Source organism: Thalassophryne amazonica, chromosome 11 (assembly GCF_902500255.1).
Source record: "Thalassophryne amazonica chromosome 11, fThaAma1.1, whole genome shotgun sequence".
NCBI lineage: Eukaryota > Metazoa > Chordata > Actinopteri > Batrachoidiformes > Batrachoididae > Thalassophryne > Thalassophryne amazonica.
Genome location: NC_047113.1, coordinates 5,967,589 through 5,993,223, shown reverse-complemented (window position 1 = coordinate 5,993,223; position 25,635 = coordinate 5,967,589). Strand labels below are relative to the sequence as shown.

The window sequence follows — 25,635 nt, the reverse complement described above, 5'->3', positions numbered from 1 at the left end:
GCATAACCAAGGGATGGTCCAGGGTCACCCGATCCAGCCCTAACTATAAGCCTTAGCGAAAAGGAAAGTTTTAAGCCTAATCTTAAAAGTAGAGAGGGTATCTGTCTCCCTGATCTGAATTGGGAGCTGGTTCCACAGGAGAGGAGCCTGAAAGCTGAAGGCTCTGCCTCCCATTCTACTCTTACAAACCCTAGGAACTACAAGTAAGCCCGCAGTCTGAGAGCGAAGCGCTCTAATGGGGTAATATGGTACTACGAGGTCCCTAAGATAAGATGGGACCTGATTATTCAAAACCTTATAAGTAAGAAGAAGAATTTTAAATTCTATTCTAGCATTAACAGGAAGCCAATGAAGGGAGGCCAACACGGGTGAGATATGCTCTCTCCTGCTAGTCCCCGTCAGTACTCTAGCTGCAGCATTCTGAACCAACTGAAGGCTTTTTAGGGAACTTTTAGGACAACCTGATAATAATGAATTACAATAGTCCAGCCTAGAGGAAATAAATGCATGAATTAGTTTTTCAGCATCACTCTGAGACAAGACCTTTCTGATTTTAGAGATATTGCGTAAATGCAAAAAGGCAGTCCTACATATTTGTTTAATATGCGCTTTGAATGACATATCCTGATCAAAAATAACTCCAAGATTTCTCACAGTATTACTAGAGATCAGGGAAATGCCATCCAGAGTAACGATCTGGTTAGACACCATGCTTCTAAGATTTGTGGGGCCAAGTACAATAACTTCAGTTTTATCTGAGTTTAAAAGCAGGAAATTAGAGGTCATCCATGTCTTTATGTCTGTAAGACAATCCTGCAGTTTAGCTAATTGGTGCGTATCCTCTGGCTTCCTGGATAGATAAAGCTGGGTATCATCTGCGTAACAATGAAAATTTAAGCAATACCGTCTAATAATACTGCCCAAGGGAAGCATGTATAAAGTGAATAAAATTGGTCCTAGCACAGAACCTTGTGGAACTCCATAATTAACTTTAGTCTGTGAAGAAGATTCCCCATTTACATGAACAAACTGTAATCTATTAGACAAATATGATTCAAACCACCGCAGCGCAATGCCTTTAATACCTATGACATGCTCTAATCTCTGTAATAAAATTTTATGGTCAACAGTATCAAAAGCAGCACTGAGGTCCAACAGAACAAGCACAGAGATAAGTCCACTGTCCGAAGCCATAAGAAGATCATTTGTAACCTTCACTAATGCTGTTTCTGTACTATGATGAATTCTAAAACCTGACTGAAACTCTTCAAATAGACCATTCCTCTGCAGGTGATCAGTTAGCTGTTTTACAACTACCCTCTCAAGAATCTTTGAGAGAAAAGGAAGGTTGGAGATTGGCCTATAATTAGCTAAGATAGCTGGGTCAAGTGATGGCTTTTTAAGTAATGGTTTAATTACTGCCACCTTAAAGGCCTGTGGTACATAACCAACTAACAAAGATAGATTGATCATATTTAAGATTGAAGCATTAAATAATGGTAGGACTTCCTTGAGCAGCCTGGCAGGAATGGGGTCTAATAAGCATGTTGATGGTTTGGATGAAGTAACTAATGAAAATAACTCAGACAGAACAATCGGAGAGAAAGAGTCTAACCAAATACCGGCATCACTGAAAGCAGCCAAAGATAACGATACATCTTTGGGATGGTTATGAGTAATTTTTTCTCTAATAGTAAAAATTTTGTTAGCAAAGAAAGTCATGAAGTCATTACTAGTTAAAGTTAATGGAATACTCAGCTCAATAGAGCTCTGACTCTTTGTCAGCCTGGCTACAGTGCTGAAAAGAAACCTGGGGTTGTTCTTATTTTCTTCAATTAGTGATGAGTAGAAAGATGTCCTAGCTTCACGAAGGGCTTTCTTATAGAGCAACAAACTCTTTTTCCAGGCTAAGTGAAGATCTTCTAAATTAGTGAGACGCCATTTCCTCTCCAACTTACGGGTTATCAGCTTTAAGCTACGAGTTTGTGAGTTATACCACGGAGTCAGACACTTCTGATTTAAAGCTCTCTTTTTCAGAGGAGCTACAGCATCCAAAGTTGTCTTCAATGAGGATGTAAAACTATTGACAAGATACTCTAACTCCCTTACAGAGTTTAGGTAGCTACTGTGCTCTGTGTTGGTATATGACATTAGAGAACATAAAGAAGGAATCATATCCTTAAACCTAGTTACAGCGCTTTCTGAAAGACTTCTAGTGTAATGAAACTTATTCCCTACTGCTGGGTAGTCCATCAGGGTAAATGTAAATGTTATTAAAAAATGATCAGACAAAAGGGAGTTTTCAGGGAATACTGTTAAGTCTTCTATTTCCATACCATAAGTCAGAACAAGATCTAAAATATGATTAAAGTGGTGGGTGGACTCATTTACTTTTTGAGCAAAGCCGATAGAGTCTAATAATAGATTAAATGCAGTGTTGAGGCTGTCATTCTCAGCATCTGTGTGGATGTTAAAATCGCCCACTATAATTATCTTATCTGAGCTAAGCACTAAGTCAGACAAAAGGTCTGAAAATTCACAGAGAAACTCACAGTAACGACCAGGTGGACGATAGATAATAACAAATAAAACTGGTTTTTGGGACTTCCAATTTGGATGGACAAGACTAAGAGACAAGCTTTCAAATGAATTAAAGCTCTGTCTAGGTTTTTGATTAATTAATAAGCTGGAATGGAAGATTGCTGCTAATCCTCCGCCCCGGCCCGTGCTACGAGCATTCTGACAGTTAGTGTGACTCGGGGGTGTTGACTCATTTAAACTAACATATTCATCCTGCTGTAACCAAGTTTCTGTTAGGCAGAATAAATCAATACGTTGATCAATTATTATATCATTTACCAACAGGGACTTAGAAGAAAGAGACCTAATGTTTAATAGACCACATTTAACTGTTTTAGTCTGTGGTGCAATTGAAGGTGCTATATTATTTTTTCTTTTTGAATTTTTATGCTTAAATAGATTTTTGCTAGTTATTGGTGGTCTGGGAGCAGGCACCGTCTCTACGGGGATGGGGTAATAGGGGGATGGCAGGGGGAGAGAAGCTGCAGAGAGGTGTATAAGACCACAGCTCTGCCTCCTGGTCCCAACGCTAGACAGTCACAGTTTGGAGGATCCCAAAAAATTGGCCAGATTTCTAGAAATGAGAGCTGCTCCCTCTAAAGTGGGATGGATGCCGTCTCTCCTAACAAGACCAGGTTTTCCCCAGAAGCTTTGCCAATTATCAATGAAGCCCACCTCATTTTTTGGACACCACTCAGACAGCCAGCAATTCAAGGAGAACATGCGGCTAAACATGTCACTCCCGGTCTGATTGGGGAGGGGCCCAGAGAAAACAACAGAGTCCGACATTGTTTTTGCAAAGTTACACACCGATTCAATGTTAATTTTAGTGACCTCCGATTGGCGTAACCGAGTGTCATTACTGCCGACGTGAATTACAATCTTACCAAATTTACGCTTAGCCTTAGCCAGCAATTTCAAATGTCCTTCGATGTCGCCTGCTCTGGCCCCCGGAAGACAATTGACAATGGTTGCTGGTGTCGCTAACTTCACATTTCTCAAAACAGAGTCGCCAATAACCAGAGTTTGATCCTCGGCGAGTGTATCGTCGAGTGGGGAAAAACGGTTAGAGATGTGAACGGGTTGACGGTGTACACGGGGCTTCTGTTTAGGGCTACGCTTCCTCCTCACAGTCACCCAGTCAGCCTGCCTTCCCGACTGCACGGGGTCTGCCAGGGGGGAACTAACGGCGGCTAAGCTACCTTGGTCCGCACCGACTACAGAGGCCTGGCTAGCTGTAGAATTTTCCACGGTGCGGAGCCGAGCCTCCAATTCGCCCAGCCTGGCCTCCAAAGCTACGAATAAGCTGCACTTATTACAAGTACCGTTACTGCTAAAAGAGGCCGAGGAATAACTAAACATTTCACACCCAGAGCAGAAAAGTACGGGAGAGACAGGAGAAGCTGCCATGCTAAAACGGCTAAGAGCTAGTAGCTACGCTAAGCTAGCGGATTCCCAAACAGGGAATCCGACACTAGACAGGCTGTGGAGCAGCACAGGTAACGCACGACAACAGTGCTAAAATAAAATAAAAATCCACTAGACAGGCTGTGGAGCAGCACAGGTAACGCACAACAACAGTGCTAAAAAATAAAATAAAATAAAAATAAAAATCCACAGGACAGGCTGTGGAGCAGCACAGGCAACGCACGACAACAGTGCTAAAACAAAATAAAAATCCACTAGACAGGCTGTGGAGCAGCACAGGTAACGCACGACAACAGTGCTAAAAAATAAAATAAAAATAAAAATCCACTGGACAGGCTGTGGAGCAGCACAGGCAATGCACGACAACAGTGCTAAAACAAAATAAAAATCCACTGGACAGGCTGTGGAGCAGCACAGGTAACGCACGACAACAGTGCTAAAACAAAATAAAAATCCACTAGACAGGCTGTGGAGCAGCACAGGTAACGCACAACAACAGTGCTAAAAAATAAAATAAAATAAAAATAAAAATCCACTGGACAGGCTGTGGAGCAGCACAGGTAACGCACGACAACAGTGCTAAAACAAAATAAAAATCCACTAGACAGGCTGTGGAGCAGCACAGGTAACGCACGACAACAGTGCTAAAACAAAATAAAAATCCACTAGACAGGCTGTGGAGCAGCACAGGTAACGCACGACAACAGCGCTAAATAAAAATCCACTGGACAGGCTGTGGAGCAGCACAGGTAACACACGACAACAGTGCTAAAAAATAAAATAAAATAAAAATCAAAATCCACTGGACAGGCTGTGGAGCAGCACAGGTAACGCACGACAACAGTGCTAAAAAATAAAATAAAAATCCACTGGACAGGCTGTGGAGCAGCACAGGTAACGCACGACAACAGTGCTAAAAAATAAAATAAAAATCCACTGGACAGGCTGTGGAGCAGCACAGGTAACGCACGACAACAGTGCTAAAAAAAAAAAAAAAAAAAAAAAACACACATTCCACAGAGGAATGCTGGAGCTCTGACAGAGTGACCATTGGTTTCTTGGTCACCTCCTTGCCTAAGGCCCTTCTCCCCTGATTGCTCAGTTTAGACGGGCAGCCAGCTCTAGGAAGAGTCCTGGTGGCCCAGAACTTCTTACATTTATGGATGATGATCAAAGCAGCAGAAATGTTTCAGTACCCTTCCCCAGATTTAAGTCTTGAGACAATCCTTTTTTTTTTTGACATTTAAAAAAAAAAAAAAAAAAAAAAACTTTTTTCACATTGTCATTATGGGGTATTGTGTGTAGAATTTTTGAAGAATAAAATTAATTTAATACATTTTGTAATAAAGCTGTAACATAAAATGTGGAAAAAGCAAAGTGCTTTGAATACTTTCCAGATGCACTGTATCTCCCCATTACTTCCTCATCAGTTCTGTTCCCTTCATCAACATGCTCTTTGAAGTCTGCTTTAATCACTATTTCATCCTCAGGTACACTCTCTACCACCCCATCTACCTCACCTCAAACATCTCCTTTCTCCTTCATCTCACAACCTACCTGTGAGGCATATGCACTGATGACATTCATCATCACCACTTCAATTTCCAACTTCACACGCATCACCTTGTCAGACACTTATTTCACCTCCAACACCCTCTTATTATACACTTCCTTTAGAATGACTCTAACACCATTTCTCTTCCCATCCAAACCATAATACAACAGTATGAATCCATGTCCTTACTTCTCTTCCTCTTGGTCTCTTGTACAACCCCTGGCAAAAATTATGGAATCACCGGCCTCAGAGGATGTTCATTCAGTTGTTTAATTTTGTAGAAAAAAAGCAGATCACAGACATGACACAAAACTAAAGTCATTTCAAATGGCAACTTTCTGGCTTTAAGAAACACTATAAGAAATCAAGAAAAAAAGATTGTGGCAGTCAGTAACGGTTACTTTTTTAGACCAAGCAGAGGAAAAAAATATGGAATCACTCAATTCTGAGGAAACAATTATGGAATCACCCTGTAAATTTTCATCCCCCAAATTAACACCTGCATCAAATCAGATCTGCTCATTGACATTGACCCTATGTGTCTTTTTCCAAGGAATGTTTTTGCAGTTTTTGCTCTATGGCAAGATGCATTATCATCTTGAAAAATGATTTCATCATCCCCAAACATCCTTTCAATTGTCCAAAATATCAACATAAACTTGTGCATTTATTGATGATGTAATGACAGCCATCTCCCCAGTGCCTTTACCTGACATGCAGCCCCATATCATCAATGACTGTGGAAATTTACATGTTCTCTTCAGGCAGTCATCTTTATAAATCTCATTGGAACGGCATCAAACAAAAGCTCCAGCATCATCACCTTGCCCAATGCAGATTTGAGATTCATCACTGAATATGACTTTCATCCAGTCATCCACAGTCCACAATAATACTGTGAGAAATCTTGGAGTCATTTTTGATCAGGATATGTCATTCAAAGCGCATATTAAACAAATATGTAGGACTGCCTTTTTGCATTTACGCAATATCTCTAAAATCAGAAAGGTCTTGTCTCAGAGTGATGCTGAAAAACTAATTCATGCATTTATTTCCTCTAGGCTGGACTATTGTAATTCATTATTATCAGGTTGTCCTAAAAGTTCCCCAAAAAGCCTTCAGTTGGTTCAGAATGCTGCAGCTAGAGTACTGACGGGGACTAGAAGGAGAGAGCATATCTCACCCGTGTTGGCCTCTCTTCATTGGCTTCCTGTTAATTCTAGAATAGAATTTAAAATTCTTCTTCTTACTTATAAGGTTTTGAATAATCAGGTCCCATCTTATCTTAGGGACCTCGTAGTACCATATTACCCCATTAGAGCGCTTCGCTCTCAGACTGCGGGCTTACTTGTAGTTCCTAGGGTTTGTAAGAGTAGAATGGGAGGCAGAGCCTTCAGCTTTCAGGCTCCTCTCCTGTGGAACCAGCTCCCAATTCAGATCAGGGAGACAGATACCCTCTCTACTTTTAAGATTAGGCTTAAAACTTTCCTTTTCGCTAAGGCTTATAGTTAGGGCTGGATCGGGTGACCCTGGACCATCCCTTGGTTATGCTGCTTTAGACATAGATTGTGGGGGGGTTCCCATGATGCACTGTTTCTTTCTCTTTTTGCTCCGTATGCATCACTCTGCATTTAATCATTAGTGATCGATCTCTGCCCCCCTTCACGGCATGTCTTTTTCCTGGTTTTTTCCCTCAGCCCCAACCAGTCTCAGCAGAAGACTGCCCCTCCCTGAGCCTGGTTCTGCTGGAGGTTTCTTCCTGTTAAAAGGGAGTTTTTCCTTCCCACTGTTGCCAAGTGCTTGCTCATAGGGGGTCGTTTTGACCGTTGGGGTTTTTCATGGTTGTTGTATGGCCTTGCCTTACAATATGGAGCGCCTTGGGGCAACTGTTTGTTGTGATTTGGCGCTATATAAGAAAAAAGTTGATTGAGTTGATTGTTTTTTTCTGTTTAGGTGTTAATGATGCCTTTCGTTTAGCTTTTCTGTATGTAAATCCCATTTCCTTTAGGCGGTTTCTTACAGTTCGGTCACAGATGTTGACTCCAGTTTCCTCCCATTCGTTCCTCATTTGTTTTGTTGTACATTTTTCGATTTTTGAGACATATTGCTTTAAGTTTTCTGTCTTGACGCTTTGATGTCTTCCTTGGTCTACCAGTATGTTTGCCTTTAACAACCTTCCCATGTTGTTTGTATTTGGTCCAGAGTTTAGACACAGCTGACTGTGAACAACCAACATCTTTTGCAACATTGCGTGATGATTTACTCTCTTTTAAGAGTTTGATAATCCTCTCCTTTGTTTCAATTGACATCTCTCGTGTTGGAGCCATGATTCATGTCAGTCCACTTGGTGCAACAGCTCTCCAAGGTGTGATCACTCCTTTTTAGATGCAGACTAACGAGCAGATCTGATATGATGCAGGTGTTAGTTTTGGGGATGAAAATTTACAGGGTGATTCCATAATTTTTTCCTCAGAATTGAGTGATTCCATATTTTTTTCCTCTGCTTGGTCTAAAAAAGTAACCGTTACTGACTGCCACAATCTTTTTTTCTTGATTTCTTATAGTGTTTCTTAAAGCCAGAAAGTTGCCATTTGAAATGACTTTAGTTTTGTGTCATGTCTGTGATCTGCTTTTTTCTACAAAATTAAACAACTGAATGAACATCCTCAGAGGCCGGTGATTCCATAATTTTTGCCAGGGGTTGTACACACAGTGTAATAACTAACTTTCTCCTTTCCAACATATCAGCCCACTCTCTCCCTTTACCATTTATACTGCCAACATTCAAAGTCCTGACTCTCACTTCCACATTTTTAACTTGTCTCCTCTTCCAGGGTTTCATTCTTCACCTTTTCTTAGCACAGTTTCCAATGGCCCCCAGCTGGTCAACAGTAACAGTTCCAGTCATTGTTAACTCAGGCCTCAACCAGTCCAGTATGGAAATTCAGTTTATGATATGCATGTATGGTTTTGTAACTTTTACGTCAGATGCCCTTTCTGACACAGCCTTCTCATTTATCTGGTCTTGTGACCAGCACTCAGAATGCACTTGCTTGCATGCCCCTTGGCTAAGTTTTGATTGGTAAGAAAATGTGGAAATAAATTGCACTACGTTATGAGTTCATAGCTTTGGCTAGTAGGGGTACACGGGACACTGCATTCACACCATGCGTTTGTACAAAAACAGATGTGGAGTGGTATTTTTTTATGGATTAGAAAATATGAAAGTTTATTTTTTACACCGTAAAAGCTTTTTCCCCCGCTGGTCTCGACAAGTGAACCAAAGTGAAGATAACAGGATCTGTGATTGAGTGAAACTCTAAATCTATCCCCAGTAAGCTCCTTTTGTTCAATATTTCTACACAATAGTCTAGTCAGTTAATTACACATCATTTGTTTCTGTTTTTTTCTGTTTTGAAAATCAAAAATATCAGATTTGTTCCTGTTTTTTTCCCCACACATTTAAACTCTTTTCACACGGTTGTATTTTTGAATGTTTGCAGGTTTGGGGAAGTGTGTAATTCCCTGTAATTGTGTGTTTTTCACCTGCTGTGTGGTGCACTGTGTCTGTGTGTCAGGGAGGAGAGTGAGAACGTGTTGACCCTGAAGGGACTGACCCCAACAGGCATGCTGCCCAGTGGAGTCCTGTCCGGCGGCAAACAGACTCTGCAGAGCGGTGAGCGCTTCACACACATATGTAGCATACACACACACACACACACACACACACACACACCAGTGCACACATAATCGAACTGAAATGGTTGCATGCAAATACACACGGATATTAAATCTTACTTTGAACCATCCTCCAGTTCCTTCTTCCCCTCATCTTTTCCTTCCTGTCCTGTTGTTCATCTCCTCTCATCCTTCTATCAGTCCACTTCAGTGGTGCTGAGGGCAGATCCTGCTGGATTTGTGTGACATAAAGTTTAGTTCGTAAGAAATGGGCAGTCAGTGAGAGAGACACTGAGTCGTAATTCCCCAATTACCAGTAAGAAGTTTCAATTGGAAAGCCCTCAGAAGTCGTAATCCAGCTTGTTAAAACACGACTTAGCCCAAGGTCAAAATCCAAGATGGCTGCTCCAAGCATTAGCAGTAGTAAGAGAGCAGTAGTTGTCACGATTTATTTTATTTTTAGCATTTCTGATTTCTGTTTTGTGTCCTATAAATATAAAGAGTTCTGTGCTACTGCTGTCAGTGCAGTTTTTGTTACTGTTGGGAAAGTGTAGTGACACGGACCCACAACAGGGGGCGCAAATGAACGGTCAATAGATGAGCCAAAATATAACAATTTAATGTTGTGAATGTGCACAACGAACATACAGACAATCTCAGAATATCATAACAGTCAATACACAAAGGTGACGTGTGGGCAGGCTCGAGGATAGAAGACGTCTGTCCTAAGAAGAGCCGGAACCACACGATTTCCGCCGCCCCAGAACCTGGTGAATACTGGAGCCGCCAAGTCCCGAATTCCCAGGTGATCACCGTCCCCGACTGTCGGATCTGGTACTGCTGGCGAAGAACAAAGACAGTCAAGTGTGGGTGTGTGTACACCCAGTAACAACAACGGTGGGAATGCCACCTCCACCTCTCACTCAGAATGCTGAGGTATTTACAGTGATCCCTCAGAGGAAAAGAGTGCCGTCCTGCACTCACTCAGCCTCCACAAGAAGAGGGACCAGTACTCCTGCAAACACTCACAATATACAGCTTATTAGAAACACAAATGGCTGAGGATATTACCTCCAATGAAGTATGATATCTCGGCAACGAGGTGGAGATGACGTCTGGTCTTTATGGAGTGAGATGATGTTGAGTAGATGGGTGACAGCTGTCAAGAGGTAATGAGCGACAGCTGTCACCCCCGGCTGTGTCCATGGCGGCAGCGCCCTCTCGTGCCTGAAGCCCGCACTTCAGGCAGGGCGCCCTCTGGTGGTGGGCCAGCAGTACCTCCTCTTCTGGCGGCCCACACAACAGTTACAGTATTTTTACGTGTGAAATACCGTGTAATGCAGGGTTCTAGCCATGGTGGGCACGCCGGGTGGCCCCGCCCAGTACTGCAAATTTCCGCCCGGCTCTCTGGTTCAAATTGGGTGTGCTGTCATAACAGAATTTCTGAAAATTCTGACTTCGATTGTATTTCAAGCTTATAGAGTCATAGTTTTGCAATTTTAAACCATTAGTTAAAGTAATAAGAAATATATTTCTCATTTTCTTCGTATCAAATCGCAAACAGCAGAGATCAGAGAGTCAGCGCGTTCTCTGGCCACAGAGCTGTGAGCGGCAGCAGCTGGAAACAGCGTCTCTGCTCCGCTCTGAGCTGAAGGCAAACAAATTTACCCCGTCATGAAAGTCCTTCAGAGGTCTTTCTGTATCCGTATCTTAAGATACATTCAGAAATCAATCATGTTTCTGAGAGAGAGAGAGAAGAAGGGGCACAGCATCAGTGAAAAGAAAGTGAAACTGATTCAGAAAGTTTTTTATTTAAAACAGCAGGTTTGACAATTAGGTGTTATATTATTTAAAAAGAAAAAGAATTGCAATCCCACTAAAATTGTTGAAAAAATAAAAACAAAACAAAAAACAAAACTTGTCAGGATGACAGAAAAACTGGCTGCTAAAAACTGCTGTGTGTCATTTTTGAAGACGATAGTAAATGCTATTTCCATTAAATAGTAATTTTTTATTTTATTTTTTACATTTTCAATGTTATTTCATTTGTTAACTTAGACTATGACAGAAACATGCAAAAAATAAATTAGATCTTACAAATGTTACAACATAATTTTTTGTTTATTCTTGCATTCAGTGCATCTAAAACCACCCAAAATGAGTTAAAATAAGGCTTGCCAAGAATGTTTTAGTGGTATAAAACCATGTAGCTTCGGTGGGGGGAAGCTATGAGCCACAATCACATAATTGACCCGGCAGTAAAATGGTCCTAGCTAGAACCCTGATGTAATGTATAGTTTATCAATTGTTGGCATTAATATTGGCTATCCTAGTAGGTGTTGCTAACAACAGCAGCCGACACAAGCTACAAACTAAGAATTACACTGAAAAACAAATTTACATTCTGTGCCATCTGTTCTCTTCCATGGGGCCACTCAGGTAGGCCGGATATTTGTTTTTCACTCTCTTTATTGAGAAAGATGGAGCACAGTAAAGGCTTTCTTGGAGGCATCTGACTTAAGGGCCTTTCACACCACACGCAGCTATATCACGCTTTGCTCTAAAACCCATTTTTTCAATGAGAAGCCTCGCACAAACAACATGCTGCGGCACAATGCGCAAAAACCGAGCTTATACGACACTACGCTGTGAGCTCACACTGCTGCTTGATGTCAAGCTCACTGTGGTCAAAGTTCAGCTCAATCCAACTTTTGCCGCTGCACACCGTGACGTATCTACAGAACCTGGGAGAGGTCACTTAAAGTGATATTTTTTTCTGGCCATGATAATTTGTGCAAACGTTTTCCTTTAATTGACCCACGAATTAATAAAATGTGCTCTCACATTAATAAAACACACGTGCACGCGTACGTTTTCCTTTCGTTCAAAATGAACTCCATAATATGACCTAAATTGTCATCCTCACAAAGGGGAGACACTTCGCCCTCAGCATCCTTTTTAATGTGCTTAAACGCCAGATGATGCCATGCTGGGCAGCCGGAGTTCTCTATATGTGTTTGTTTGCCCAAACCATGATGACCAGATCCATTTCTAATGGGGAAATGTGTTACACTGTCTCCTGGTTTGTTAACTAATAGCCAACATTTATGTGTCTAGACAATGTTGAGTGCACATTTTACAAATTGTGGCCATGTTTAAGTAGATCGTGACCTTGTTTTACTCACACAATGCTTAAAACATGCGCACAATATAATAAAACGAGCGCACAGTATAATACAACGAGCACACAATATAAAACGTGCGCACAATATAATAAAATGAGTGCACAATATAATAAAACGAGTGCACAATATAATAAAATGAGTGCACAATATAATAAAATGAGTGCATAATATAATAAAACAAGCACACAATATAATAAAATGTGCGCACAATATAATAAAACGAGCGCACAGTATAATACAACGAGCACACAATATAAAACGTGCGCACAATATAATAAAATGAGTGCACAATATAATAAAATGAGTGCACAATATAATGAGTGCATAATATAATAAAACAAGCACACAATATAAAACATGCGCACAATATAACAAAATGTGCGCACAATATAATAAAACGAGCGCACAGTATAATACAACGAGCACACAATATAAAACATGCACACAATATAATAAAATGAGTGCACAATATAATAAAATGAGTGCACAATATAATAAAATGAGTGCATAATATAATAAAACAAGCACACAATATAATAAAACGAGCACACAATATAGTAAAATGTGTGCACAATATAATAAAATGAGTGCACAATATAATAAAACGAGCACACAATATAAAACATACGCACAATATAATAAAACGGGTGCACAATATAATAAAATGAGTGCACAATATAATAAAATGAGTGCACAATATAATAAAACGAGCACACAATATAAAACATGCGCACAATATAATAAAACGGGTGCACAATATAATAAAATGAGTGCACAATATAATAAAATGAGTACACAATATAATAAAACGGGTGCACAATATAATAAAATGAGTGCACAATATAATAAAACGCGCGCTCAATATAATAAAACGTGCACACAATATAATAAAACGGGTGCACAATATAATAAAATGGGTGCACAATATAATAAAATGAGTGCACAATATAATAAAACGTGCACACAATATAATAAAACGAGCGCACAATGTAATAAAATGTGCGCACAATATAATGTGCGCACATTCTCTCCACATGCAAAACATTTTGCAATGACACTTCCAGGGCTCCATACGTATCTTCGTGCATCCACTAGAAATGAGGCATCAGGCCAAAACACGGAAGACAAGAGTGCAGGAATGTGTGTCCGAGGATTGTCAGAACTGTTCATTTATACAGTTTTCTAAAGAAAATCCTTAAAAATGTTTTTTTTTACCTCAAGATTAATTTCTGATTACATTTTGAAGTTATAAAACACTTCTTACAGTAGAAAACTTGTAATTAATATAGTATGAAGTAAACAAATCTTTGATGTTCATCTTTAAATTAATGCCGCAACTTATCTGTTGTTGTTGCTTTAGATGAGATGATTTCTTGATTAACATTATAATGAACCTTGGACATTTATTTGTGGACAAATAAAATAGCATGAAAATGAACATGTACATTTTTAAGTCTTGTAGATTGATTCATTCGTATCTGCATTTCAACCAGGAAAAAAGACACCATAAATATAAATATTTATTATAAACACAACAGGAGACGACACAGCAATGACTGTACTGTGTCTGTTAAAGATTAATGTATACTTTCTACAGTCACATTTCATTTTTTTTAATTTAGTCATTTCAACATTTAATCACATCCTCATTGACTGTGTGATTGCTTTTAATGTTGTAATTACTAAAATATGAATTTAACTATTCTAGTGATTGTGAATGCTTTGGAATTATGCACAATGAGGGTGGGAGTTCTACTTGTGCAAAAGTCTTATTGACTGAACTTTGACTTTGTGGACATGTTTAATGATTAATTTAATGCTAAATTATAAAGGAAACAGCTCTTTCAAATAATAAAATAGTTGCGCTTTAAAGAGCCTTTGTTTTATTTAGAAACGTGGCAGCAGGTGCTAGTTTTCAGAGACAAAAGGTGAGCTGGAGTCTCAGGACATTTAACCAGATGAAGGTCTCCTCTGGAGCTTCGACCTCTTAGTTGAGTTTTTTGAGACACTTTCCTCACATTTTGAAGAGCAGAAATGTCAGAGCAGAAATGTTGTGAAAGTGTAGGAACACGGACCCACAACAGGGGCGCAAATGAACGGACAATGGAGGAAGTCAAATAACAACACTTTACTGTTGTGAAGAAGCACAACCAACACGGCGAATTACAATTGTAGACAAGTAGTCAATTCACAAAAAATGTGTCACGTGGGCAGGCTCGAAGATAAGAGACGTCCGTCCAAAGCAGAACCGGAACCACACGATTTCCTCCGCCACCGAACCCCGGGAATACTGGAGCCGCCAAGTCCCGAACACCCAGGTGGCCACTGCCTCCGCTTGTCAGATCTGGTACTGCTGGCGAGGAACAAAAACAGTTAGATGTGGGTGCGTGTGCACCCAGCAACACGTATGGGGGGAAAACCACCTCCACCTCTCGTCGAAAAAAGAAACAGAATATCTGCTGTCCAACACACACAAGCAACAGATATTCCTGTCGGAAAGTCAACACAGTCAGCTGAGAACGTTACCTCCTTGGTAGAGCGATATCTCGGCAAAGAAGTGGAGATGACGTCTTGCAGATATACCGCTGCGGATCAGATGATTGGTAACAGCTGTCGTAGGTGACAGCTGTCACCCCGGCTGCTCCTGTGAGGTGGCAGCGCCCGCACTCCAGGCAGGGTGCCCTCTGGTGGTGGTTGGCCAGCAGTACCTCCTCTTCAGCGGCCCACACAACAGGACCCCCCCCTCAACGAGCGCCTCCTGGCGCCCGACCAGGCTTGTCCGGGTGGCGGCGGTAGAAATCGGCCAGGAGGGCCGGGTCCAGGATGAAGCTCCTCTTCACCCAGGAGCGTTCTTCGGGGCCGTACCCCTCCCAGTCCACCAAATACTGGAAGCCCCGGCCCATCCTTCAGACATCCAAGAGCCGGCGCACAGTCCAAGCCGGCTCGCCATCGATGATCCGGGCAGGAGGTGGTGCCGGACCCGGAGTACAGAGGGGTGAGGTGTGATGTGGCTTAATCCGGGACACATGGAAAACAGGATGGATCCGCAGTGAGGCTGGAAGCTGAAGCCTCACCGCGGCTGGACTGATGACCTTGAGGATTTTAAATGGACCGATGTACCGATCCTGCAGTTTAGGGGAGACCACTTGGAGGGGAATGTCCTTTGTTGACAACCACACTTCCTGCCCTGGCCGATACGTAGGGGCCGGGGTCCGCCGACGGTCTGCATGGGCTTTCGTCCTCATCCGGGCCCTCAGCAAAGCAGAACGGGCGGCACGCCACACCCGACGGCACTTCCGCAGGTGGGCCTGGACCGAGGGCACACCGACCTCTCCCTCAACCACCGGAAACAAAGGAGGCTGGTACCCCAGACACACCTCAAAAGGGGAGAGGCCGGTGGCTGACGACACCTGGCTGTTATGGGCATACTCGATCCAGGCCAAATGGGTACTCCAGGCCACCGGGTGCGCGGCCGTCACGCAACGCAGGGCCTGTTCCACCTCCTGATTGGCCCGTTCTGCTTGCCCGTTGGTCTGGGGATGATACCCAGATGAGAGACTCACCGTGGCCCCCAGTTCCCGGCAGAAGCTCCTCCAGACTTGCGAGGAGAACTGGGGACCGCGATCGGAGACGATGTCTGTTGGAATCCCATGCAGCCGAACGACGTGGTGGACCAGGAGGTCCGCTGTCTCCTGGGCAGTCGGGAGCTTCGGGAGGGCCACGAAGTGGGCCGCCTTGGAGAATCGGTCCACTATCGTGAGGATGGTGGTGTTGCCCTGGGACGGTGGGAGGCCTGTGACAAAATCCAGGCCGATGTGGGACCACATCGTGCCCGATGAGGCACGGGTAGCGGCTGGAGCAGTCCCGAAGCCCTGCGATGATCAGCCTTGCCCCTGGCGCAGGTGGTGCAGGCCTGGATATAATCCCGGACGTCGGCCTCTAGGGATGCCCACCAGAAGCGCTGCCGGACAACTGCCACGGTTCTTCGCACCCCTGGATGACAGGAGAGCTTGGAGCCGTGACAGAAGTCCAGGACTGCAGCCCTAGCCTCTGGTGGGACGTAGAGTCTGTTCTTCGGCCCAGTTCCGGGGTCCGGGCTTCGTGCCAGGGCCTCCCGGACGGTTCTCTCTACGTCCCAGGTGAGGGTGGCCACGATAGTGGACTCCGGGATGATGGGTTCCGGTGGATCCGACAACTCCGCTTTGACTTCATCTTCATGTACCCGGGACAAGGCATCCGATCTCTGGTTTTTGGTCCCGGGACGGTAGGTGATCCGGAAGTCAAAACGGCCGAAGAACAGTGACCAGCGGGCTTGCCTGGGGTTCAGCCGCTTGGCGGTCCTGATATACTCCAGGTTCCGGTGGTCAGTGAAAACCGTGAATGGCACGGACGTTCCCTCCAACAGATGTCTCCACTCTTCAAGAGCCTCTTTCACCGCAAGGAGTTCTCGATTGCCGACGTCATAGTTCCGTTCGGCCGGGGTCAACCTGCGGGAAAAATAGGCACACGGGTGAAGGACCTTATCGGTCTTCCCGCTCTGGGAAAGCACAGCTCCTATCCCTGAGTCCGAGGCGTCCACTTCAACCACTAACTGGTGACTAGGATCGGGCTGCACCAGAACGGGTGCAGACGAGAAGCGCCGTTTCAACTCCTTGAACGCGGCATCGCAACGATCCGACCAGGTGAAGGGGACTTTTGGTGAGGTCAGGGCTGTCAGGGGGCTAACTACCTGACTGTAGCCCTTAATGAACCTCCTGTAGAAATTAGCAAAGCTGAGGAACTGTTGCAGCTTCCTACGGCTGGTGGGTTGGGGCCAGTCTCTCACCGCTGCGACCTTGGCCGGATCAGGAGCGACGGAGTTAGGGGAGATGATAAACCCCAGGAAGGACAAAGAAGTGCGGTGGAACTCGCACTTCTCGCCCTTCACAAACAGCCGGTTCTCCAACAACCGCTGCAGGACCTGACGTACATGCCGGACATGAGTCTCAGGATCCGGAGAAAAGATGAGTATATCGTCCAGATATACGAAGACGAATCGGTGCAGGAAATCCCGCAAGACATCATTAACCAATGCTTGGAACGTCGCGGGGGCGTTTGTAAGACCGAACGGCATGACCAGGTACTCAAAGTGACCTAAGGGGGTGTTAAATGCCGTCTTCCACTCGTCTCCCTTCCGGATCCGAACCAGGTGATACGCATTTCTAAGATCCAGCTTAGTGAACATTTGGGCTCCATGCAGGGGTGTGAACACTGAATCCAACAAGGGCAATGGGTATCGGTTACGAACCGTGATTTCGTTCAGCCCCCTGTAATCAATGCATGGACGTAGTCCGCCATCCTTTTTCCCCACAAAAAAGAAACCTGCACCCATCGGGGAGGTGGAATTCCGGATCAACCCGGCAGCTAGAGAGTCCCGGATGTAGGTCTCCATTGATTCGCGCTCAGGTCGTGAGAGGTTGTACAGCCTGCTGGACGGGAACTCAACGCCTGGAACCAAATCAATGGCACAATCGTACGGGCGGTGCGGGGGAAGGGTGAGCGCCAGATCCTTGCTGAACACGTCCACAAGGTCATGGTACTCCACCGGCACTGTCCCGAGATTGGGCGGGACTCTGACCTCCTCCTTAGCCTGAGAACCGGGAGGAACCGAGGAACCTAAACATACCCGATGGCAGGTCTCGCTCCACTGAACCACTACCCCGGACGGCCAATTGATCCGGGGATTGTGTTTTAACATCCAGGGGAACCCTAGAATCACGCGGGAGGTGGCAGGAGTCACAAAAAACTCGATCTCCTCCCGGTGGTTCCCTGACACCACCAGAGTTACTGGAGGTGTCTTATGTGTGATTAAAGGGAGTAGGGAGCCATCTAGTGCCCGTACTTGCACAGGTGAAGTAAGTGCCACCAGAGGGAGCCCTGCCTCCCTGGCCCATTTGCTGTCTAGCAAATTCCCTTCAGAGCCCGTGCCCACCAGTGCTGGGGCCTGAAGGGTTAAATCCTCATAAAGGATTGTAACCGGGAGTCGTGTGGCAATATGGGTGTGTCCCACGTGAATGTCTTGGCCCACCCCTAGCCCAGTTTCTAGGGCCGGGCGTTGGTGTTTAACCGCTCGGGGCAGTCCCTCACTTGATGCTCTATCGAGCCACAAACAAAGCATGCTCCGCGGACCAGCCTCCTCTGTCTATCCGGTGGTCTAAATGTGGCCCTGCTCGTGTCCATAGCTTCATCAGCAGGGGGAGCTGTAACCACACGGAGCGTAGAGGCCGTGGAGCGTGGGGAGGGCGGAGCTCGGTTGGAACCGGAAGGGAGAGGGACGGCGCGTGCCCGGCCACGCCCTTCGTCTCGTTCCCGACGGCGTTCTTCTAACCGATTGTCTAATCGTATAACCAGATCAATAAGCCCGTCTAAATCCCGCGGTTCGTCCTTAGCCACCAGGTGCTCCTTCAGGACCAACGACAGTCCGTTTACGAAGGCGGCACGGAGGGCAGTGCTATTCCAGCCGGACCTCGCTGCCGCGATGCGGAAGTCGACTGCATAAGCAGCTGCGCTCCGGCGCCCCTGTCTCATTGACAGCAGCACGGCTGAAGCGGTCTCTCCTCTATTTGGGTGATCGAACACTGTTCTGAACTCCCTCACAAACCCATCATATGTCTGAAGGAGCCGTGAATTTTGCTCCCAGAGCGCTGTAGCCCAAGCGCGTGCCTCACCGCGAAGCAAAGTTATAACATAAGCTATCTTGCTAGCATCAGTCGCGTACATGATGGGACGTTGTGCGAAGACGAGCGAACACTGCATAAGAAAGTCCGCGCACGTCTCCACACAACCCCCGTACGGCTCTGGAGGGCTTATGTATGCTTCAGGGGAAGGTGGGAGGGGTCGTTGAACGACCTGTGGAATGTCAACGTTGTGCACAGGATCGACAGGAGGGAGAGCCGCAGCAGTACCCTGAGGGTGCGCTTCCACCTGAGCGGCGAGAGCCTCCACCCTGCGGTTAAGGAGGACGTTCTGCTCGGTCATTAGATCCAACCGAGCTGTAAAGGCGGTGAGGATTCGCTGCAACTCACCGATCATTCCTCCTGCAGACGCCTGTGCGCCCTGTTCTTCCATTGGCCGTTCAACAGCCGGTTGACGCCCCTCGGGGTCCATGACGTTGGCCGAGATATCCTGTTGTGAAAGTGTAGGAACACGGACCCACAACAGGGGCGCAAATGAACGGACAATGGAGGAAGTCAAATAACAACACTTTACTGTTGTGAAGAAGCACAACCAACACGGCGAATTACAATTGTAGACAAGTAGTCAATTCACAAAAAATGTGTCACATGGGCAGGCTCGAAGATAAGAGACGTCCGTCCAAAGCAGAACCGGAACCACACGATTTCCTCCGCCACCGAACCCCGGGAATACTGGAGCCGCCAAGTCCCGAACACCCAGGTGGCCACTGCCTCCGCTTGTCGGATCTGGTACTGCTGGCGAGGAACAAAAACAGTTAGATGTGGGTGCGTGTGCACCCAGCAACACGTATGGTGGGAAAACCACCTCCACCTCTCGTCGAAAAAAGAAACAGAATATCTGCTGTCCAACACACACAAGGAACAGATATTCCTGTCGGAAAGTCAACACAGTCAGCTGAGAACGTTACCTCCTTGGTAGAGCGATATCTCGGCAAAGAAGTGGAGATGACGTCTTGCAGATATACCGCTGCGGATCAGATGATTGGTAACAGCTGTCGTAGGTGACAGCTGTCACCCCGGCTGCTCCTGTGAGGTGGCAGCGCCCTCTGGTGCCTGGAGCCCGCACTCCAGGCAGGGTGCCCTCTGGTGGTGGTGGGCCAGCAGTACCTCCTCTTCAGTGGCCCACACAACAAGAAACTCTTCTTTCATGTGTTCTTCTTCTTGGTGTTCAGCTCCATCACTGGAAGTTTTGAAGTGCAACTGTATTTAAGATATAAGATCCCTTCTTCAGGATCAGGCCTCAAAACATTCCTCCTTGTTGAAAAATGAGACAAAAAGAAGAAAAAAAAAAGAACATTAAAAGTTGTGAATTTCTGAAATTTGAACATTGTGAATTTTTATTAAAATATTCCTAATGTGGGACAAGTGAAAAAAATATATTTCTTAAAATATAAAGAAACATGAAACAGTGCTGTGCTATTTTTCTGAAGGTCTGATTACTAGATAGTTACTAGATAATCTAAGTTATTTACAGTTGAGACTGTTCTTGTAGTCAGAGCAGTAACAATAAAAAAAACTATTGTGTAGATTTATTTGGTAAAAAATAAAAACAGATCGAACAATTTACAAATACAAAGCATTCAGTGAGCTCGGTGATTGATCCAGCATACTGCTGCTAAAGGATCAGCTAAAGTTAGCCAATAAAACGTCAGTGTTCAGGGGTGCATTAAAAATTTCTCATGCACCTTGGACAAATTTGCAGAATCTCTGTTGCTCAAACTGGATCTGTGTATATGTCCAAAAGTGAAGAATTTTGGACCGAGTGCGTCTGCTTTGGCTCTCTGGTTGGCTGCTTCGGCTCCGCCCCTCACTGACGAACGGGCACTGAAAAAAGCTTCTCCCAGCAGGATGATGTCCGTCACTCCTTCTTCTGCTTTTTGCTGCTAATCTTGTGGTTATGACTCACAGACTGAGTGCTTTGCTTTTTATTTAATTCTTTTTTCAGGAACACGTCTTCACAAACACGGAGACTTTCAGACTTGTTCAACCTCCAGATCAGAAACAGTGATGTAGAAAACTCTACCCCTATTTACATTCCGCACTTCCAGACGCGAAAAAGTGAACGCGCCTCGCTCACAGTGTGAAAGGCCCTTTATGATGTTGAAACTGGAGTGCATTTAACTCTGATGTGACATGATTCCCAGTCACAACTTAAGGCTTTTGAGGCAACTGAAACATAGGATAATTCCACCGTGATTAATAAAAGAGGTAAAAAAATTTTAGGGTTTTTGGGGGTGTTAAAACAAGTATTTTTCTTTCTCACCTGTAAATGTAAATATTACAATATATTTACCATATTCATGCCTGGAAAATCAATCAATCAATCAATCAATTTTATTTATATAGCGCCAAATCACAACAAACAGTTGCCCCAAGGCGCTTTATATTGTAAGGCAAAGCCATACAATAATTATGTAAAAAACCCCAACAGTCAAAACGACCCCCTGTGAGCAAGCACTTGGCGACAGTGGGAAGGAAAAACTCCCTTTTAACAGGAAGAAACCTCCAGCAGAACCAGGCTCAGGGAGGGGCAGTCTTCTGCTGGGACTGGCTGGGGCTGAGGGAGAGAACCAGGAAAAAGACATGCTGTGGAGGGGAGCAGAGATCGATCACTAATGATTAAATGCAGAGTGGTGCATACAGAGCAAAAAGAGAAAGAAACAGTGCATCATGGGAACCCCCCAGCAGTCTAAGTCTATAGCAGCATAACTAAGAGATGGTTCAGGGTCACCTGATCCAGCCCTAACTATAAGCTTTAGCAAAAAGGAAAGTTTTAAGCCTAATCTTAAAAGTAGAGAGGGTGTCTGTCTCCCTGATCTGAATTGGGAGCTGGTTCCACAGGAGAGGAGCCTGAAAGCTGAAGGCTCTGCCTCCCATTCTACTCTTACAAACCCTAGGAACTACAAGTAAGCCTGCAGTCTGAGAGCGAAGCGCTCTATTGGGGTGATATGGAACTACGAGGTCCCTAAGATAAGATGGGACCTGATTATTCAAAACCTTATAAGTAAGAAGAAGAATTTTAAATTCTATTCTAGAATTAACAGGAAGCCAATGAAGAGAGGCCGATATGGGTGAGATATGCTCTCTCCTTCTAGTCCCCGCTAGTACTCTAGCTGCAGCATTTTGAATTAACTGAAGGCTTTTCAGGGAACTTTTAGGACAACCTGATAATAATGAATTACAATAGTCCAGCCTAGAGGAAATAAATGCATGAATTAGTTTTTCAGCATCACTCTGAGACAAGACATTTCTAATTTTAGAGATATTGTGTAAATGCAAAAAAGCAGTCCTACATATTTGTTTAATATGCGCAAACACCCCTAAAGTATCATACCATTTCTTACCATTAGTTGACCCTCTCATCTGCCTGTCTCACTCCGTCTTTGCAATGGCACATTTACGTCTATGGTCCAGTGTGAGGCACCAACCAAAGATTTCTGTAGTGGGTTAATTTAAATAGCTTTCTAGCTTGTTTAGTACACTTGATTACAGTTTCTGAATTAGATTGTGTCAAGGCTCCACAGATTAATGCCAGTATTAGATAGTTTCTAACTTTGCCTTAAGATACAGTTAAACTTGTTTAAATTTAGCTAACCGATATTAAGTAAGGACCGCGGTCCTCAATTGTCACTGTATAATATGTACTCTGATACAATATGATTATCAGAGGACTGTCACATTTGCCAAATCGAGAATGTCAGTTGACGTCACGCATCATGTGCTGTCTTACACATCCATCATATTGTCAGACACAACTAACAACTAACTAGGACATGACATGTCAATGAATCTCAATATTCTTTTTGGAGTATATTGAGTAATTCAGTCAAAAGCAACTGGACTTCTTGGTTTGGCTTCATGTTCAACCACTTAACTTCTTCAGTTTGAATACCACTGCACAGTCCAGCAGACAGTTTATCTGTCACACCGGGTAGAAAAGCTGCAAAGATACTGAAATAGAGTTTTTCTTCATCATTGTGATCCATTTGACATTTTACTGCTATTTTGCCTCCGTCTATTTAAGATGTGGCAGGGAGATGCTCCACATAGGCATGGAAGATTTTTTTTGATATATCTACATTCAACAAAAATATAAACGCAACACTTTTGGTTTTGCTCCCATTTTGTATGAGATGAACTCAAAGATCTAAAACTTTTTCCACATACACAATATCACCATTTCCCCCAAATATTCTTCACAAACCAGTCTAAATCTGTGATAGTGAGCACTTCTCCTTTGCTGAGATAATCCATCCCACCTCACAGGTGTGCCATATCAAGATGCTGATTAGACACCATGATTAGTGCACAGGTGTGCCTTAGACTGCCCACAATAAAAGGCCACTCTGAAAGGTGCAGTTTTATCACACAGCACAATGCCACAGATGTCGCAAGATTTGAGGGAGTGTGCAATTGGCATGCTGACAGCAGGAATGTCAACCAGAGCTGTTGCTCGTGTATTGAATGTTCATTTCTCTACCATAAGCCGTCTCCAAAGGCGTTTCAGAGAATTTGGCAGTACATCCAACCAGCCTCACAACCGCAGACCACGTGTAACCACACCAGCCCAGGACCTCCACATCCAGCATGTTCACCTCCAAGATCGTCTGAGACCAGCCACTCGGACAGCTGCTGAAACAGTCAGTTTGCATAACCAAAGAATTTCTGCACAAACTGTCAGAAACCGTCTCAGGGAAGCTCATCTGCATGCTCATCATCCTCATCGGAGTCTCGACCTGACTCCAGTTCGTCGTCGTAACCGACTTGAGTGGGCAAATGCTCATATTCGCTGGCGTTTGGCACGTTGGAGAGGTGTTCTCTTCATGGATGAATCCCGGTTCACACTGTTCAGGGCAGATGGCAGACAGCATGTGTGGCGTCGTGTGGGTGAGCGGTTTTCTGATGTCAGTGTTGTGGATCGAGTGGCCCATGGTGGCGGTGGGGTTATGGTATGGGCAGGCGTCTGTTATGGACGAAGAACACAGGTGCATTTTATTGATGGCATTTTGAATGCACAGAGATACCGTGACAAGATCCTGAGGCCCATTGTTGTGCCATACATCCAAGAACATCACCTGATGTTGCAGCAGGATAATGCACGGCCCCATGTTGCAAGGATCTGTACACAATTCCTGGAAGCTGAAAATGTCCCAGTTCTTGCATGGCCGGCATACTCACCGGACATGTCACCCATTGAGCATGTTTGGGATGCTCTGGACCGGCGTATATGACAGCGTGTACCAGTTCCTGCCCATATCCAGCAACTTCGCACAGCCATTGAAGAGGAGTGGACCAACATTCCACAGGCCACAATTGACAACCTGATCAACTCTATGCGAAGGAGATGTGTTGCACTGCATGAGGCAAATGGTGGTCACACCAGATACTGACTGGTATCCCCCCCCAATAAAACAAAACTGCACCTTTCAGAGTGGCCTTTTATTGTGGGCAGTCTAAGGCACACCTGTGCACTAATCATGGTGTCTAATCAGCATCTTGGCTGCTTTCAGTGATGCCGGTATTTGGTTAGACTCTTTCTCTCCGATTGTTCTGTCTGAGTTATTTTCATTAGTTACTTCATCCAAACCATCAACATGTTTATTAGACCCCATTCCTACCAGGCTGCTCAAGGAAGCCCTACCATTATTTAATGCTTCGATCTTAAATATGATCAATCTATCTTTGTTAGTTGGCTATGTACCACAGGCTTTTAAGGTGGCAGTAATTAAACCATTACTTAAAAAGCCATTACTTGACCCAGCTATCTTAGCTAATTATAGGCCAATCTCCAACCTTCCTTTTCTCTCAGAAATTCTTGAAAGGGTAGTTGTAAAACAGCTAACTGATCATCTGCAGAGGAATGGTCTATTTGAAGAGTTTCAGTCAGGTTTTAGAATTCATCATAGTACAGAAACAGCATTAGTGAAGGTTACAAATGATCTTCTTATGGCCTCGGACAGTGGACTCATCTCTGTGCTTGTTCTGTTAGACCTCAGTGCTGCTTTTGATACTGTTGACCATAAAATTTTATTACAGAGATTAGAGCATGCCATAGGTATTAAAGGCACTGCGCTGCGGTGGTTTGAATCATATTTGTCTAATAGATTACAATTTGTTCATGTAAATGGGGAATCTTCTTCACAGACTAAAGTTAATTATGGAGTTCCACAAGGTTCTGTGCTAGGACCAATTTTATTCACTTTATACATGCTTCCCTTAGGCAGTATTATTAGACGGTATTGCTTATATTTTCGTTGTTACGCAGATGATACACAGCTTTATCTATCCATGAAGCCAGAGGACACACACCAATTAGCTAAACTGCAGGATTGTCTTACAGACATAAAGACATGGATGACCTCTAATTTCCTGCTTTTAAACTCAGATAAAACTGAAGTTATTGTACTTGGCCCCACAAATCTTAGAAACATGGTGTCTAACCAGATCCTTACTCTGGATGGCATTACCCTGAGCT

General features: G+C 44.2%; 1 protein-coding gene across 4 annotated transcripts in view; it reads left to right on the top strand.

Moving 5' to 3' along the window:
* LOC117520140 (serine/threonine-protein phosphatase 2B catalytic subunit alpha isoform-like) overlaps positions 1 to 25,635 on the top strand; it is a 155,029-nt gene that overhangs the window by 116,143 nt on the left and 13,251 nt on the right. For all 4 annotated transcript variants that reach the window (XM_034181445.1, XM_034181443.1, XM_034181444.1 and 1 more), the window contains one exon: positions 9,142 to 9,239. In XM_034181445.1, the coding sequence (XP_034037336.1) occupies positions 9,142 to 9,239 (98 nt within the window). The remainder of the gene's footprint in view (positions 1 to 9,141; positions 9,240 to 25,635) is intronic.